Source organism: Zea mays, chromosome 5 (genome assembly GCF_902167145.1).
Source record: "Zea mays cultivar B73 chromosome 5, Zm-B73-REFERENCE-NAM-5.0, whole genome shotgun sequence".
Classification (NCBI taxonomy): Eukaryota; Viridiplantae; Streptophyta; class Magnoliopsida; order Poales; family Poaceae; genus Zea; species Zea mays.
This window is the reverse complement of record NC_050100.1, coordinates 164,674,736-164,691,277: the sequence shown is the minus strand read 5'-3', so window position 1 is coordinate 164,691,277 and position 16,542 is coordinate 164,674,736. Positions and strand designations below refer to the sequence as shown.

General features: G+C 41.6%; 1 protein-coding gene across 6 annotated transcripts; it reads left to right on the top strand.

Moving 5' to 3' along the window:
• The first annotated feature begins 1,096 nt into the window (after nucleotides 1-1,096).
• Nucleotides 1,097-15,532, top strand: LOC100381672 (uncharacterized). 6 transcript variants are annotated; one of them, XM_008645728.3, is made up of 29 exons: nucleotides 1,097-1,671; nucleotides 2,070-2,120; nucleotides 3,208-3,356; nucleotides 3,448-3,546; nucleotides 3,669-3,719; nucleotides 4,594-4,710; nucleotides 4,783-4,839; nucleotides 7,375-7,494; nucleotides 9,277-9,339; nucleotides 9,439-9,517; nucleotides 9,833-9,942; nucleotides 10,020-10,073; nucleotides 10,145-10,212; nucleotides 10,319-10,421; nucleotides 10,578-10,780; nucleotides 10,887-10,983; nucleotides 11,437-11,508; nucleotides 11,600-11,676; nucleotides 12,681-12,797; nucleotides 12,879-12,963; nucleotides 13,038-13,205; nucleotides 13,640-13,750; nucleotides 13,837-13,923; nucleotides 14,010-14,137; nucleotides 14,317-14,399; nucleotides 14,499-14,604; nucleotides 14,700-14,846; nucleotides 14,932-15,052; nucleotides 15,124-15,532. In XM_008645728.3, exons 1-29 carry the CDS (start codon nucleotides 1,428-1,430, stop codon nucleotides 15,235-15,237), a joined length of 3,081 nt encoding a protein of 1,026 aa, XP_008643950.1. In that variant the 5' UTR covers nucleotides 1,097-1,427; the 3' UTR covers nucleotides 15,238-15,532. The 6 variants fall into 6 exon arrangements, with proteins under 6 accessions (XP_008643950.1, XP_020409047.1, XP_020409048.1 ...); XM_020553458.3 differs by having other exon boundaries at nucleotides 1,175-1,671; nucleotides 9,815-9,942; XM_020553459.3 differs by lacking the exon at nucleotides 2,070-2,120 and having other exon boundaries at nucleotides 1,175-1,671; nucleotides 9,815-9,942.
• Nucleotides 15,533-16,542: the final 1,010 nt, after the last annotated feature.

Sequence of the window (16,542 nt, the reverse complement as noted above, 5' to 3'; positions counted from 1 at the left end):
GAGGACGGCGAGCTCTTGATGCGGAAGATCATGTACGTCAGCGGGAGTACCACGCCGCTCATCATGATCGCTGCCCCCACCAGGTACCTCACCGGCGAAGGCGCCCCCACCTCCAAACATCGATACTCGACGGCAAGCGGGGGAGGAAGGCAGGCGCGGCTAGGGTTGGCAGCGTGGTGTCGTCAGCGACGCTCGTGTACGGCTCACGACCCTGAGGGTCCAAGGTGACGCTCTCTGGCCACCGCATCTCGCCGCAGAACCGCCAGTTCGCGCATCGTCGTCCTCCTTCTCCTCACAGCCCGGGGTTGAAGCAGACGGCTGGGGGCGCGACGGTCGCAGATCCGAAGACGGGGTGTGGGGAAGAAGGCGCGGCGGTCACGAACCTGCGGGGGGAGGGGATGGGGGCGGACCTGAGCGGGGGTGGGGTGCGTGGGGGTCACGGAGGCGGGGGCGGGGGCATGGTCTACATTAGACTCTTAATAAGTAGTATAGAAACCATATGGACCCTTCATCTTCCTTCACACGCACCTATGTGGTCACCTAAAATAATGCTTGACACTGTAGACTATACTTTTTATAGAGTGAAGTTTGAATATGAGTATGGAGATGACTAAGTGCCACTTTGGAAGCACCCAATTTTTAAGAAACTGGTTTTATGAAACTGAGGTGGTTCCAAACATACTAGTTTATGTCCCAGTTTATAGAAACTGGATTCTCAGTTTCTTAAATACCAAGAAGCTAGCCCCTCTAGCTAAAGCCAATATATAAAAATTGAGTGGTTCCAAACACCATTAATCAATTTTTATTTCCTAAACCAGTTTCTAGAAACAAGAGATAGAATCTGGATTCTTAAAATCTAGGGGCTTGTTTGAGAACTTTATTTCTCAAAACCACAGTTTAAAGTACTACTGTTTAATATATGCTACGAGCCTATGATATAACTATGATATATTTTATACCAGTTCAATCTAACACCTGTTTGGAGACATATTATTTTAATTATAATGTAGGAAAAAGAGAATATTGTAGCTGTGTGCAGCATAAAACTTTGATATAAACTAATTATTTATCCTAAACATCTTTGACCTAAATTACTATGGTACGCTCAAAATACTACGGTATTATTTTAGAATTAAGAAAATACAGTGCTCCAAAACATGCCACAAGTTGCTTCCGAACAGTGACAAAAGGCCGAAACAAACAGCCCATCTCTCTCCTCATATAAAATTCGAAGCATCCTGCCGTGCGTCCCCGAAGTTCCGAGTCCCCATTCGGTCCCCCCCCTCTGCTCTCTCGAAGCCTCCAGGCTCCAGAACCCCCACCCCCTCTCCTCTCGCGCCGCGAGGGGTTGATCCGTCCGGCGATCTGGGCCCTCCGGCCGGCGCCCGCGCCTGGGAGGCTTTTCCTTACCCGCCGCACGGGCGGAGATGCTCTCGCTCCAACAGCAGCACGGCGGCGCTGTCGCCGCCGGCGGCGATGCGCGCCACCACGCACCGCAGCCGTCGGTGCTCGGTGGAGGCGCGGACTGGCTAGTGTTCGGGGGCCGCGCCGACCTGGAGGAGCCCGCGAGGAATGCCCCGTCGCCCGCCTTGTTCCTTCTTCCGCCCGCGGGGCTCGATGACAGGGCGGCCCAGCCCGAGCCCAATCCCAAGCCCGCACAGCTCGCAGGAGGTGACTCTAGCTGCAACCGATTTTTTTGTCGCCTTTTCTCTTCGGAGATTGTGGCCGTCCGTGTTTAGGGGAAGTCGAGTTTGTGTTCTAAGATCTATCGGTATTCGGTTTTCCCCAATCTCTACTGGTACCGGTAGATTTGGAAACGTCCTTTTTCCCATGAAAATCATGAAAATAAGAATACTAGTACTATGTTGGTGTCACTGCAGAGATTCGATGGTGTTGCTATCGTCTTTTACTTTAAGTACCTATTATATATATATACATATATATATATATATATATATATATATATATATATATATACATATATATATATACATATGCATATTTATTTATTTATTTATTTATTTATTTATTCGATTGTGTTGATTTGGATTAGAAATTGCAACTTGTAGGCGATCGTGCCGACTGTTTCGACTTTGGACTGGGAGAAGTGGGCACAAAAGGTTCATAGGAGAATATTATAAGCTATCTTTATTTCTAGTGGTCTATATTCTGTATGGGGTTCACACGCCTTTTACTCCAGTCCATCTTTAGAAAATTGCAATTTTGGAGGTGGCTTGTATTAGCAGCATAACTTTCTGGAAACTTCATGTTATATCCTTCAGTTCCAGAAACATTCTTCTATCAACTGTATCGGCTGCTTGTTTAAATCTGGTAAACTGCAATCAAGAGTTTTAGATTAATATGAGGGTGATCAAATGTTGATGCTGTTATGCCATTCGGAGTTGTCAACAGGACTAGTATATTCATCCCAGGGCTTAGTGAGGATATTGATGGTAGTCACAACTTGGTGGCGATCTCTGACCAATTATTTGCTGTTATGCTAAACTTTGAAAAAACATTGTATTTGTGGAGACATGCACATCCACACATTTGTGGCATTAACAATTAGTTTAGATTTATTTATAGATCTGTTAGGGTTTGCATATTTGCAAGAAGTTAATAAGTATCATCTGTTCCTAGCATGAGTTGAATGGTTGAATTACATCGTGGATTTCACTGTTTTTAATTCTTCACTGAAGCTTATTCCAACTTGCTTGTGAACAAAAGGCTTCAATGTCCTTATTAGTCGATTTGCCATATATTATAGCTTTGTTCTCCAATGTTTCAATGTGATTCTGGTGATTCATGTTTGTGCGAAGCTTATGCTTTACTTCTAAGTTATATGTGAAGATTTATATGAAAACTGCAAAGAACATTCAATTTTCATGAATTTCGTAAATCATGGCCTGATCATGGCAATTGCCTTTAGGTCCCACAGCATGTGCTACATTCTGCTAGGAGTAGCTTTCTGCAAACCATACACAATATACTTATTTGACTGCTATAAAATATTGTAAGAAATGGATGGACAATTAGTATCCATAACTTGAAACTTAGTGGGAGGGAAATATGAACATGAATTATATTGTTTTCTTCAAATGAAACAAAATTACCAATCCATGCTTGCATGCAAATGTTTCACTGTGTTTACATGTATGGCGATGGTAGGCCTGATGATAATTTTTATTGGTTACTTGAATGGTGTAGCTGTTGATGAAGAGCGACATTTGGCACTTGCACATCAAAACTACAGGTCAGGGAAGTACCGAGAGGCTCTAGAGCATGGTAATGTCGTTTACGAGAAGAATCCACGTCGAACTGATAACCTCCTCCTCCTTGGAGCTATATACTATCAGGTGGCTAATTCACTTCATATTCTCCCACGTATGGATGCTAGCTTTTTTACCTGTCATTTTCTAACATGCTTGATTTCCCTTTCTGTTGCAGATTCGTAATTATGACATGTGCATTGCAAAAAACGAGGAGGCTCTTGCCATAGATCCACATTTTGCTGAATGCTACGGCAATATGGCAAATGCTTGGAAGGTAGTTTTGGGGCGGGCAAACATGACAAATATTATTGTGTCTACTATATGTACATGCATCTCCCCCTCCCCTGAAAAACCTTTATTTTTCATTTATGTCATTGGTGTTTTTTTTTTGTGCAGGAGAAAGGTGATATTGATCTTGCAATTCGTTACTATCTTACTGCTATTCAGGTTTCTCTCCGGTCTTATTTGTACTTTTTCTTAGTTCATACCTTTTTATTTTACCTGTTTTCATTGTTTCAAATTATTATTATTTACTTCTGGGTGTTTGATGGTAATGCTCATCTAACTATCTAAGATGACTAGGTGGTGACTGAATGCTTGACCATAGATGCTGGAAAATTGCCTAGCACCTTTTTTTTTGGGGGGGGGGGGGTAAGTAAACGCTACACTAGACACCCTGGACAGCCTATCCAGCCATGCTAAGGTAGTTCTTGTTTGATGTTTCCTGTTGTGACTAGATGGCTGTAGTGCAGCGGAAATCGACATAGTGTGCAGGGATGAAATTTGATTCACTTCGAGGTGGCGATCTTCCCCAGTATTTCAGGCTTTTGGCTCTCTGGTCCCTTGTTTGTACTGATAGCCTGGTACTTCAAGCTGCTACTTTGGGCTAGGATGCTAGCTCTATAGTAAAAAGCATGAGATACTAAAAGTAGTTCAGTTGATGTCTAGATTGTGAGTTGATTGTGAGCTGTTTGGGTTGTACATGAGTGCACTGCTTCATAATGCAATGATATGCAGTTCTCCTGTGTACACAAGAAAAAGAAACATGAACTTGCTGATACTTGGTCTAGAGGCACAATAAAGCAGCACATTATTTAAGAAGTGTTCCAACCAGCTCTTCACTGCCCCTCACCTCTGAAGCTTCCATTTCGGGGGCATCTTCACTCTACACTGTAATGGATATGTGATGTGGTCTTCACAAGTTTCTTGTCTTTGCTTTGTGGATTCATGTTTGTAATCTTCTACTACAATTCTTCCCAGTCCACTTGACTTCTGATTGTTTCAAATAATGGCCCTCATCTGTCTTTTTTAATCTTCCTAGCTGCGACCAAACTTCTGTGATGCATGGTCAAATCTCGCTAGCGCATATACAAGGAAGGGGAGACTGAATGAGGCAGCTCAATGTTGTAGACAGGCACTTGCTATAAATCCTCGATTGGTACGCACATGTGGTCATCAAGTTAGTAGCTGTGCTTGTTTGTGAACTGATGCCATTTTGTGCCTGACCTAGGTTGATGCACATAGTAATCTTGGAAATCTGATGAAAGCTCAAGGCTTTATTCAAGAGGTGAGCAACTTGATTTTCTGGTTTTTTACATGTCACTGTTTCGTATTAAAAAATAGTCTTTGCACTCAGTTTTCACCATTGTTTCTTTGCATTTACATGTTTTCGTCTATAATATTGTTTTGCGTGCATGGGTATCATCTTATTTGTTCGATATATTTCTACATCTCTTGTTGGTAGACTAGTTGCATTTGTAGTTTTTGCAACACAGTATAACTTCTCCAAACTACCGCAAAACTAAAGATTTTACGAACTCAGTGATCTATGTCCATGGTCAAACATTTGCACTCCACTTGCACCACTTGCAGTGGCACAGATCAAGAGTCAAGACTCTCAGACTTCTGTATTGGAGTTTGCAAGATCTGTAGCTCTGGTATGGAAGTGCACGAAATATGTAGTTCTTTGGCAAATGGCCTTATTTTGTACTGCTAGAATTGGCACTAACTTGTTAAAAATGGTCACCTGCACTTTGTGAAAGGGTTAATGAGATCCATGCCATTTTGATTTTGCCAGTCTTTAAAAAAATGCCACAATAAAGGTTGAAATTGGGCTACTGCTTTATAGTTTATAATTTGCCTCTGGTTTGAAGTATGCCATTTTGTATGCCTCTACACCTCTGAATCTACTTCAAGGCTTTCAACTTTCCATATCGAGACTGAACTAAAATACACTGGTCTAGGATAGCCTGGACATCATCTAATTTCTAAATCTGTCTGCTGCCCCATGATTGGCAGCAAGAGCGAGAATATCGCAGGAGTTAAATCCATCCTCCTTCAATCTGTCCATGAACGCTGCCACTAACTGGACGTGGGTTGGGCCACTTCATTACACTGGTCTTCCGCCTCCCCTATGTGCATGCATTCCTCCTCCACCTTGCTAGCTGCTGCAAGGAGATACATGCATACTTTTCATGGCGACAATCGGAGGTTCACTTCCAACATGAGCCCCTGTGCGCTGTCGTCAGACGAAGAGTAGCCCAGTATGGATCTTGCAGCTTCATGCCTGAGGTGGGGCCCTTGCGACTATTCCATGGACTCTGTCATGGGGTTCTCTTGGTGCACTGCAGAACTCTGTGCTTTGTCCTGTGTGCTACCGTGGGAAGTAAAGGGGAGCTTGGGCCTCCTTTCACGGGTCTAGCTGCTCTATGCCTATTGCCTACCCTATTGACGCTGTTAGTGTCCTCCATGTGGTTTGAGTAGTGCCCTTGTGCACCAGCACCACAGATCTGGAGTGCTGGAAGGAAGGCTGCATCCGTGAGGTATGTGCGGTTCCAGTTCGCAGCCATAGGCATCCTTACGCTGTCATGTGGCATTTAGGCATTTGGTTTGCTTACCCTTGGCTGCCTGTCCTTGTTGGCCAAGGCTTGGATCGATCTGTTCTGGATACCTCAGTAGAGATTGGAGTTACCCCATTTTTGGTTTCTTTCCCCAATTGTATCAACTAGGAAGAATGAATTAGAGGAAGAAGATAAGACTAGGAACAGGAAAGGCAATGGGGATATATTTTGATCCACACTGAAATATGGCAGTAAGCCAGTAACAAACACACCTGAGTTTGTCTCAGGCAATGTTTACAAATCGTATAGTTGACTAGTCGTTGTAGACTAATGTATTAGGCTATAGGCCAGGCTGGTCCTATGGGCCAAGGGCGGTAGCTCAGCTGCCCTGGCTGTGTCCATGTGTGCCCCCCTTTGGTATACCCATAAGTATACTATAGGTATACAGTATACACAATACAACATCATGACTACATAGTGGCTAGTTGGCGACTTACAGAACAGGGTAGAGTAGCAGAGGGCAGCGGCACTGCAATGCCAACAAGCAATCAGGATGCATGGAAAGGAGGGAAGGGGCAACTCATTGTTGGAGGAGCTTATCTTCGTAAACCTTGCCCTCTAGAGAAGCATCGCGAAGAGGAATTGGGGTGATGGTGGTTTGACTAGAAGATGAATCACATGCGGTGGATAGGTGGAAACAACCATGATGGGGAGGAGGAAACGTGCCCAGCAGGAGAAGGAATTATGACGGCTTGTGGCATGCCAATTTTTGCCGCCTCTGTCTCTGCCTTTTGGAGTCTTGGGCACAACTAACCTAACCTAACCAGGTCAAATTCGCAGCCGAATAGCCAGCCTGAGAGCCTAGTCGAGCAGGTTTGCGGATGGACATCAGCCAACTGGTGGTCCACTCCCTAACCCCTAATCAAATGACTAATCATGATTTTATCAACAATTAGTCAGACAGCCAGGAACCTAGTCAAGATAATCACCTAGTTTCTCTTAATCAATTTCAAGGGACCGATTACGATTAATTGGAAGACTTGACTTGTAAACATTGGTTCCAAACGTACACTGTGCCATGGTTATAATATCCACAAAATTATAATGGCACTGGTTGAACTTTGACATTTATAATGTTGTATTTCTTGTAATGGTATGAATATCAAGATCATCTTATATATTTATCTGTTGGCTTCAGCACTTGGACTCCCCTGGTGTAGGCTGATAGCTTTTGTGATTTGATATGTTGATCATAATTACAGGCATACAGTTGCTACATCGAGGCGTTACGTATTGATCCTCATTTTGCAATTGCATGGTCAAACCTTGCTGGTCTGTTTATGGAGGCAGGAGACCTCGACAAGGCTTTAATGTATTATAAGGTAAATGACGCAACTGTATTTATTTGACTATTGCACTGCTCCCTCTATAAAAAAATATAAGGCATGCACACATTTCAAGATTTAAACTTCATTATCTTTGACCAGCAAGTAGTCTAATTATATAAGAAAGTTTGAGTTGCAAAATGGTTAGATTTGGTTTGTATTTAGAAATTCCCTACTTTCTAATGATCAAACTTTTATTTCTGCAAATCATATACTGTAAGGAAATATGAATGCTTGAAGTGTGATAAGACCACACCAAGTCAAACCGCGCTATGGGCCTGTTTGGTTCAGCTTTTTTCTGACCAGCTTTTCTAAAAATCTGGCTGTGGGGAGAATCTGGCTGTGGGAAGAATCTGGGTATCATTACGATTACGTGAGGAGGAAGATAAAGTTGTTCATATGGCTCAGGATCTAGAAAGTGACGGATTCCTACTATTACAACGACTCAATTGATTATGTGTTTATGTTGATTTTGGATGGTTTTTGCCCCAACGAATTTTATAGAAGCTGGCTGAAAAGCTGAGCGTTTGGCAGTTCACAGCAGCTTTTGGTGGCCAGAAGCTGCCAGAAGCCGAAACAAACAGGGCCTATATATTTTGGGATGGAGTACCTTAAGTCACTTATGTCGTTGTTTATCGAGGTCCCTATGTCCTGAATTGGATTTTTTGTGGTGCGTGTGAAGGTCGTAAATCATTTTATTTCCATGGAATCTAGGAAAATGGAAGTCGTTTCATGCATTTGTCGTGTCACGATTTATGTAGGGCTGAATTGTCTTTCTGTCACTTCCTAGCGCCATATTTTGGTTTTGAGATCTGGATCTCTGTTATTTATTTCTACAAATGATGTATTATAAAAGAAATGAGTGGTATAAATGTGATCTTGAAGACCACCCCGAGCCAAATCACACTTCATATTTTGGATTGAGTACTTGATGTCACTTATGCTATGTTTCATAGTTTTTTGAGGTACCCTTAGTTTGTTCTGAACTGGATTTTTTGTGTATATGAAGGTCGTTGATCATTTTATTTACGAATCTAGGGAAGATGAAAGTTACTTCATGTATTTGTCATTGCATGATGGTTTATTTTGGGCTAAATTGTCCTGTCACTTTCTAGTGTCATGTTTTGGTTTTGAGATTTGGATATTCCTTCAATGATTATTTTTTTGCTGCATAGCTCTTGTGTGTCTTGCAAATCTACCAAAATTGTGCTTTCTCATTGTAATGACTAATGAAGGGAATTTAAACTTGAAAAATAAAACTCCACTGAGGCTTATTTTGATCCACTTATTACCTATGCACCCAGATTTTCACCCGGTGTTGTATCATTCTCTTCATTTGATCAAACATGCATATTTTCCTATAGCGCCTGCTTATTATGCTCTCAAAAACTCGACTGGGGGGGGGGGTAAGGCAACCCCTGGGCATTGTATTAAGAAGACCTCACGCAGGTCGAGAAAACCCTAAACCCTTGTTGTCCCACCTATACACAGCAACACCGTAGGTCATGTGAGAACGACCGTGACCAAAGCCGGGCCATAGACCTGTGCTTTGGTAATGCAACAGACATGGGGATTTTTTTTAACCCTAGCCTGAAATTCGCTCCCACGAGGAGTCGAACTCAGGACCTGAGGAGTGCTACTCAGACCACCTAACCAACTCAACTAGAGGCCCTTTTGCTGCTTATTATGCTCAAAGAGAATAATAAAGCATTCCTTCTTTTGAGCATCCTGCTTGTAATGCTGATGGCGAATGTTTCCACCTTCTCTTGAAACTTGCAGGAAGCTGTTAAGCTTAAGCCATCTTTCGCTGATGCATATCTTAATCAAGGGAATGTTTATAAGGTAAGTCTATCGGTTGTGACACAAGTATCCTGCAAGAGAATGCAGGGATAACTTCGCTTTTGTAGGGAAACTGGATCTTATATATTTTTGGTTCTCCAGGCTTTGGGAATGCCTCAAGATGCCATTATGTGTTATCAACGTGCACTGCAGGCACGTCCTGACTATGCTATGGCTTATGGTGAGATTTGATTCTTTTTTCTTTGCCAAACCCTGGCCTTTCTGTACCAGAGTATATATATATATATATATATATATATATATATATATATATATATATATATATATATATATATATTATTTTCTTTAGAACTTAACTTTTAGCCCAAAAAATAAAAGTAATACTGATTAAAGGTTATCCTTCGAGTTCATTCATTTAGATACTCATCTCGGGTGAGATGCGAACAAGCTTACAAGAGAATGGTCCTTTCTTTACCTTCAAAGTAGAGCCTTAGTATACCTCGTAATACAAAGGTAGGGGAACATTTTCATGCAGGTAATCTTGCTACTATTTACTATGAGCAAGGCCAGCTTGATATGGCAATTCGTTGTTACAATCAAGCTATAGTCTACGACCCACAGTTTATTGAAGCATACAACAACATGGTTAGTCACTGATCCACATTTTTCAACTATTTTTATGTATAAATTGAACAACTAGTTTACAATTTTTATCTTTGTAGGGCAACGCACTTAAAGATGCTGGAAGAGTAGAAGAAGCAATCAACTGCTACAGAGTATGTTTTCCTGCTATTGGTTTGACTTGTTTACATGTAGCTCAGGTTGTGATCTAGCTGTATTTGTGCAGTCCTGCCTTGCACTGCAAGCAAACCACCCGCAAGCCCTTACTAATTTAGGAAACATATACATGGAGTGGTGAGATTCTTATGTGCACATATTCTTAATATTAAAGGAAATAAAAATTTATCTGACTTAACAAAGATGCAAGTGAGCTCATGATGACAAAAAAAATACACTGCAGGAACATGATAAGCGCTGCTACTTCATTTTACAAAGCAGCTATATCTGTGACATCTGGATTATCTTCCCCACTTAACAACTTGGCTGTGATATACAAGCAACAGGTGGTTTTCTTCCCTTCATTTTGTCTGATCATGTTGTAGTTGTAGGACAAAGTTCCTGTTCTAATGTTCAAATTAAATGATTGCTTGAACAATATCCAACACCTAATACCTGTTCTTTCTCTCTCTCTGATTTCTCTATTTTGTTGTATGCACCAGGGAAACTATGCTGATGCTATCACATGTTACACTGAAGTACTCCGTATAGATCCTACAGCAGCTGATGCACTAGTTAATAGAGGGAACACATTCAAAGAGATTGGCAGAGTTAATGAAGCAATTCAGGATTATGTTCAGGCAGCAACAATCAGGCCAAACATGCCAGAAGCCCATGCCAACTTGGCCTCAGCATACAAGGACAGGTATTCTATGAATCTTAAGCCTATGCAGTGTTAATATAATGCATTTAATTTCTGGCAGAATTTTTTATTTCTGTTTATAATATTGGTAAATGTAATCTTTTTGCAGTGGGCATGTAGAAACGGCTATAATTAGCTACAAGCAGGCTCTCCGGCTGCGTCCTGATTTTCCTGAGGCAACCTGTAATCTCCTGCATACTCTACAGGTACCTTGCAATTTTTCTCTACCCTTTTAACGCACTTGTGATATAAAGATTTGAATAAGACTGTAAACTTTGAGTAAATAAAAGATATGTTACAACATATTCATCTTTATGTTGTGTCTGCTACTTATGAAAATTAATACTACAGCAGATGTGTGCAAACATTCAAGGACATTGATGCAAAGTACAGCTCAATTATGATTTAACAGTGTTCACATATCATATAAATCTCTGATGGCTTAGTATTATGTTGACCTACAAAACCTGCTAGGTTGCTACCTGCATTAGGTTAAACATAATAAGGCTCTTATCGGATTATTGTCTCTGCTTTCTCATCTTTTCTGCCTTTTGTAATCCTGTACCGTTGAAGGTTTGGTCCAGTGATTTGAAGCAACTGACCTTTTAATAGGGATGGTCAGCCTACTAATGTGCATCGTTTTCTTTGCATTACTGCAGTGTGTCTGTGACTGGGAAAACAGAGATGGCATGTTTCGAGATGTTGAAGAAATTATTAGAAGGCAAATAAAGGTGCCCTTTATAAAAATAAATGAAATTCCATTTTTAATATTGAGGATTTCTTTTCATGTGCAATTTATATATTTTGTCCCTTTTCTTACAGATGTCAGTACTTCCAAGTGTTCAACCTTTCCATGCCATTGCTTATCCTATTGATCCATTGCTTGCTTTGGAAATAAGGTGAGTTTCACTGTACACTTGCTGGTCTTTGAATAGAGTAATATCTTGTCCGTTTTATCACCTAAACATGTTGAATTTAAAAAGCACCCTCAGACTCAGATACTGGACAGCTTATTCCCTTAACTTTTAAAACTGGATTAATCACCCCACCCCCACACACCTGACCATTCCAAAGTGGTTTCCTAAGGACATGCTTGGATCTTTGGTCGGGTAATACACTACATCGCTGAGCAGGAGCTAGAATGAGCAGCGTATTTAGATGTCTTGCTACCCGACCTTGATTTCTGTGCTGGTAAGATTTTCCTTGCTGCCTCAGGTGAGTCAAACTGGCTCTCTTGGGCTGGCAAGTGCCTCATTGTTCGTGCCAGCTGAGCTAGGCAAGTCAAGGGCAGCCTTGCCCAAAACCAAGCACACCCTAAGGCCATGCTCAACAGAGCGTGCATATGCCTGTGTAAAACACTGTTTACAGAGTGAAGTTTGAAATAGGTAGTGAGATAGGAAGTGGGATAGGGAGGCTCTGGGGATAGCCTAAGTGACTCTAGTGACACGACAGTAGGGCTCACATGTTAGGTGGTCTCAATTTCTTTTATATAAAAAAATCATAACTTTTTTTTTTTCATTTTGAGTCGGATGAATACAAACTTTATACCAAAATTGTAGAGCTCGGTGCGTTCTAAAACTTTCTAGTTTATTTTTCCAATCTGAGATCATTTATTAGGAGCTCAAATATTCAATACAAGATGGTATGACATCAAAAGCAGAAGACATGGCCCATATGTCACATCAATTTAAACTATTGAAACCACTCAGCTATTTTAGGGGTGGTTGTTTATCTGGTTTAAGGGGTATGCTGTCCAGTATTTGAGTTTGAGGATGTTTTTAGAATTCAGCAGCAAGTTCTGGTGGGGTGTGTTTGGTGAGTGCGTTGGGGGGGGGGTAGAATTTACTCTGAATTAAAATACATCCTTTCCTTTTGTTTTTTATATACCTCTTTTCATTGGCAGCCGTAAATATGCGGCCCACTGTTCCTTGATTGCCTCTCGTTTTGGGCTGCCGCCTTTTGTGCATCCACCTCCTGTTCCTGTAAAAGCAGAGGGTAAACACTGCCGACTGAAAGTAGGGTAAGTACACAAACTTACTTTTGTACATTAAATTGAAAAGATTTATCCAACAGCAGAATAAATGGCCTTTCCACGGTACAGATATGTGAGTAGTGATTTTGGTAATCACCCCCTTTCCCATCTCATGGGATCAGTATTTGGAATGCATGATCGTGCCAATATCGAGGTTTTATTTCCATTGAACCTCTCTCTTTTCACATTATGTTGCGGTTCTCTCTCTGACCCATGATGGAATGGCAGGTCTTTTGCTATGCACTCAGTCAAAACGATGGTACTGAGTGGAGGCAGCGTATTCAGTCTGAGGCAGAACATTTTGTCGATGTTTCTGCCATGACTTCCGATAATATCGCCAAGCTTATCAATCAAGACAAAATACAAATTTTGATAAATCTTAATGGCTACACAAAGGTAATAAATAATGCTGTCCGTTCAGTTAATAGTTTGTCAATTCTTGATATTTCAGTTATTGTTTCAGTTATCAGTTGTTTAGTTTCTTCAAATGATTGTTGTTTGCTTTTTTCATGTTGTAAATTGTAATATGTACCTTTGGATCTTCTGGGGCAAATTGTTTAGTTTGACTTTTGAGGATTGTGATTGCTATTTTGTTGGAACCACTGATATCTGTTATTGGTGTTACATAGAATTAGAATACCTTGCCCTGGAACTTAGTTGTTTTATTAGAAAACAATAAAATTTCATTGAAGTTGGGAAATCAAAAAGATTTTATTATTTTCAACACAAGGTGCAGTTTGTTATATTGTTTATCTGTGCACAACCTTACACTGATATTAGATGTCATTATGTTGCTATTTGCTGTCTGAACATGTGCTTGATGTAAACAGGGTGCCAGGAACGAAATTTTTGCAATGCAGCCAGCACCTATCCAAGTTTCGTACATGGGGTTCCCTGGAACAACGGGTGCTGCATACATAGATTACTTGGTCACAGATGAGGTACACGCGCATCTAAGGTTCTTGTCTAACAGTTAATTAGCTTAAGTGATTTATTTTTGAATGCTGTGTTTTAAATGGTATTGCAGTTTGTTTCTCCATCTAGCTATGCACATATATATTCAGAAAAGCTCGTCCATTTGCCTCATTGCTATTTTGTCAATGACTACAAGCAGGTTTGTCTTCATGCTTCTTCGTGTCTTCTTTTCCTTTTTTTTGGTTCATTAGTGTGATATAAATTTCAAAACATGTTCTGTACCAGAAAAATCGAGACTGTCTCACTCCAGTATGTCCACACAAAAGATCTGATTATGGATTACCTGAGGATAAATTTATTTTTGCTTGCTTCAATCAGCTTTACAAAATGGACCCTGAGATATTTGACACATGGTAAGTGCCCATTATCTACATGCTTTATGCGTGCACTGCAAGTTTGAGGCATGTGTTTTTGGTTCCCAATGGTGCTCGGTGAATAAGATTGATCAAACTAAATTTATTTATTCTTTTCACTGGACTATTCTTTTTTTGTGTTCTGATACTTAGCTTTGGCTCTCAAATTCTATCTTAAGGTGCAATATTCTCAAACGTGTTCCCAACAGCGCATTATGGCTTTTAAGATTCCCGGCAGCTGGTGAAACTAGAGTGAGAGCATGTAAGTACGCTTAAGAGGTCACTTTTGAATCTTTATCGTAAACAAAAGCTTCAAATGATATTTGACATCTGCAATTGGCCCCTAACCTTTTCTATACAGATGCTGCTGCCAGAGGAGTAAGATCAGATCAAATTGTATTCACAGACGTTGCCATGAAAAATGAGCATATACGACGCAGTGCCCTGGCAGACCTTTTCCTGGACACGTATGAAGTTCTTCATCTGCTATTCTTTTTTCCAAACATAAGCTGAAAATGTAAAATTAATTTACACCCTGTCCTCATGATTTTTTCTGGATCAGTCCCCTCTGCAATGCACACACAACAGGCACTGACATACTGTGGGCTGGTCTGCCAATGATCACCCTTCCACTAGAGAAAATGGCAACCAGAGTAGCTGGTTCCCTCTGCGTAGCTACTGGGCTTGGGGAGGAGATGATTGTTAGCAGGTAAATATGGATAAAAACACCGATTTAGATATTATATATATAATCCAACGGTGCGAAGGCAGGCTTACTTCGTTTTTTGTGCCAGCATGAAGAAGTATGAAGATAGAGCAGTAGAACTAGCGCTGAATCCGGTGAAGCTTCAAGCGCTGACTAACAAGCTCAAGGAAGTTCGTATGACCTGCCCGTTGTTTGATACAGCTCGATGGGTAAGTTCTGGCAATCATGATCTCAGTTATAGTCTTGAATCCTGATCGAAATTACATGCGAACTGTCTCAGGTGCGCAACCTTGAAAGGGCATACTACAAGATGTGGAACCTTTACTGCTCCAGTCGCCACCCGGAGCCATTCAAGGTGGTAGAGGATGACAATGAGTCCCCATTTGACCGCTAACGAGATCTCATCAGCAGCCCGGCTCTGTAAATAAGGCGAGAGTTGTAGAATATTTAGCATCGTGACCGCTGTTGCTCCAGGTGCTTGTTTGCCGCCCCCTTTCCTGCCGTGCACATCACCTCTGTGGAGGCTAACTTCGTAGTATGTATGTACTACACTGCAAAAGAAGTCCTAGGGTTAGCCTATTGTTATCACTATTTAGTTTGCTATATTGTATCGCGGTCGTGGTTTCTAAAATAAACTGCAACCTTTAGGAGTGTTGATGTGAAATCTCATTCTTAATAGCTTCTGTCCACTGAATTTTGTCATGGCGTTTGCCGGCTGCGGGCATTTGACTGGCGGAACGTGGCTTTATTTGCAAGCAGCTACATGTCCAAAGTTGTCGCCCGACAAGAGTACGTCGTGTCGTCTCCTTGGTCCAGGTATAGCAATATTCCCATGTCAGGTCGGACCGACTGACATCACGTGACTGGCAGGGCCGTATCCTGCTAAAACATATCTTAGCAAATATATTTGAACATCAAATATCAGCAACCCACACTCAAAGTAGGGCCGTATCCTGCTAAAACATATCTTAGCAAATATACGTTGAAAATGGTAGAGAAATAGGGTTAACCTTTTTCTACAATTAGTTTTGGTGGTTAAACGTCCAACGCAAACACTTGGACTAACTAGTTAGATCTAGAATTTATGTATTACAAGTGCATAAGGTTCAACACAAATCAATAAATATTAAATTTAGGGACCCAATTCAAAATGAGCAAAAAGGACTTGAGTGTGCTGTGGACTGGTGCACCGGACAGTGTCCGGTGCACCAGGGCTGTACAGGAGCCAAGCAGTCACTCTCGGGAAAACACAGGCGCGCTCCACTATAATTCATCGGACTGTCCGATGAGCTAGCGGGGTAACGGCTACCTGCGCGCAACAGTCGACTCTGACAACGCTACAGTGTCGCGGCAGAAGTTAGAGCAGCGAGTCAGAGGGGCACCGGACTGTCCGGTGCACCACCAGACTGTCCGGTGCCATAAGAAGACAAAGGCACCAACGATCAATCGCTCCGAACCCTAACGGTTGGGTAACGTGGTGGCGCACCGGACTGTCCGGTGCGCCCATCGCCAGTAGCCTCCCCAACGGCTATGGAAATGGTTGAGGGCTATAAATACCCCACAACCACCTCATTCATCAACATCCAAGCATTCCAAACATTGCATTCAATACAAGAGCAAAAGACTCCACTCCAAGACACATCAAATAGATTTGATCCTCTCCAAAGCCTCCAATTCAACTCAATTCCATTAGGGACTT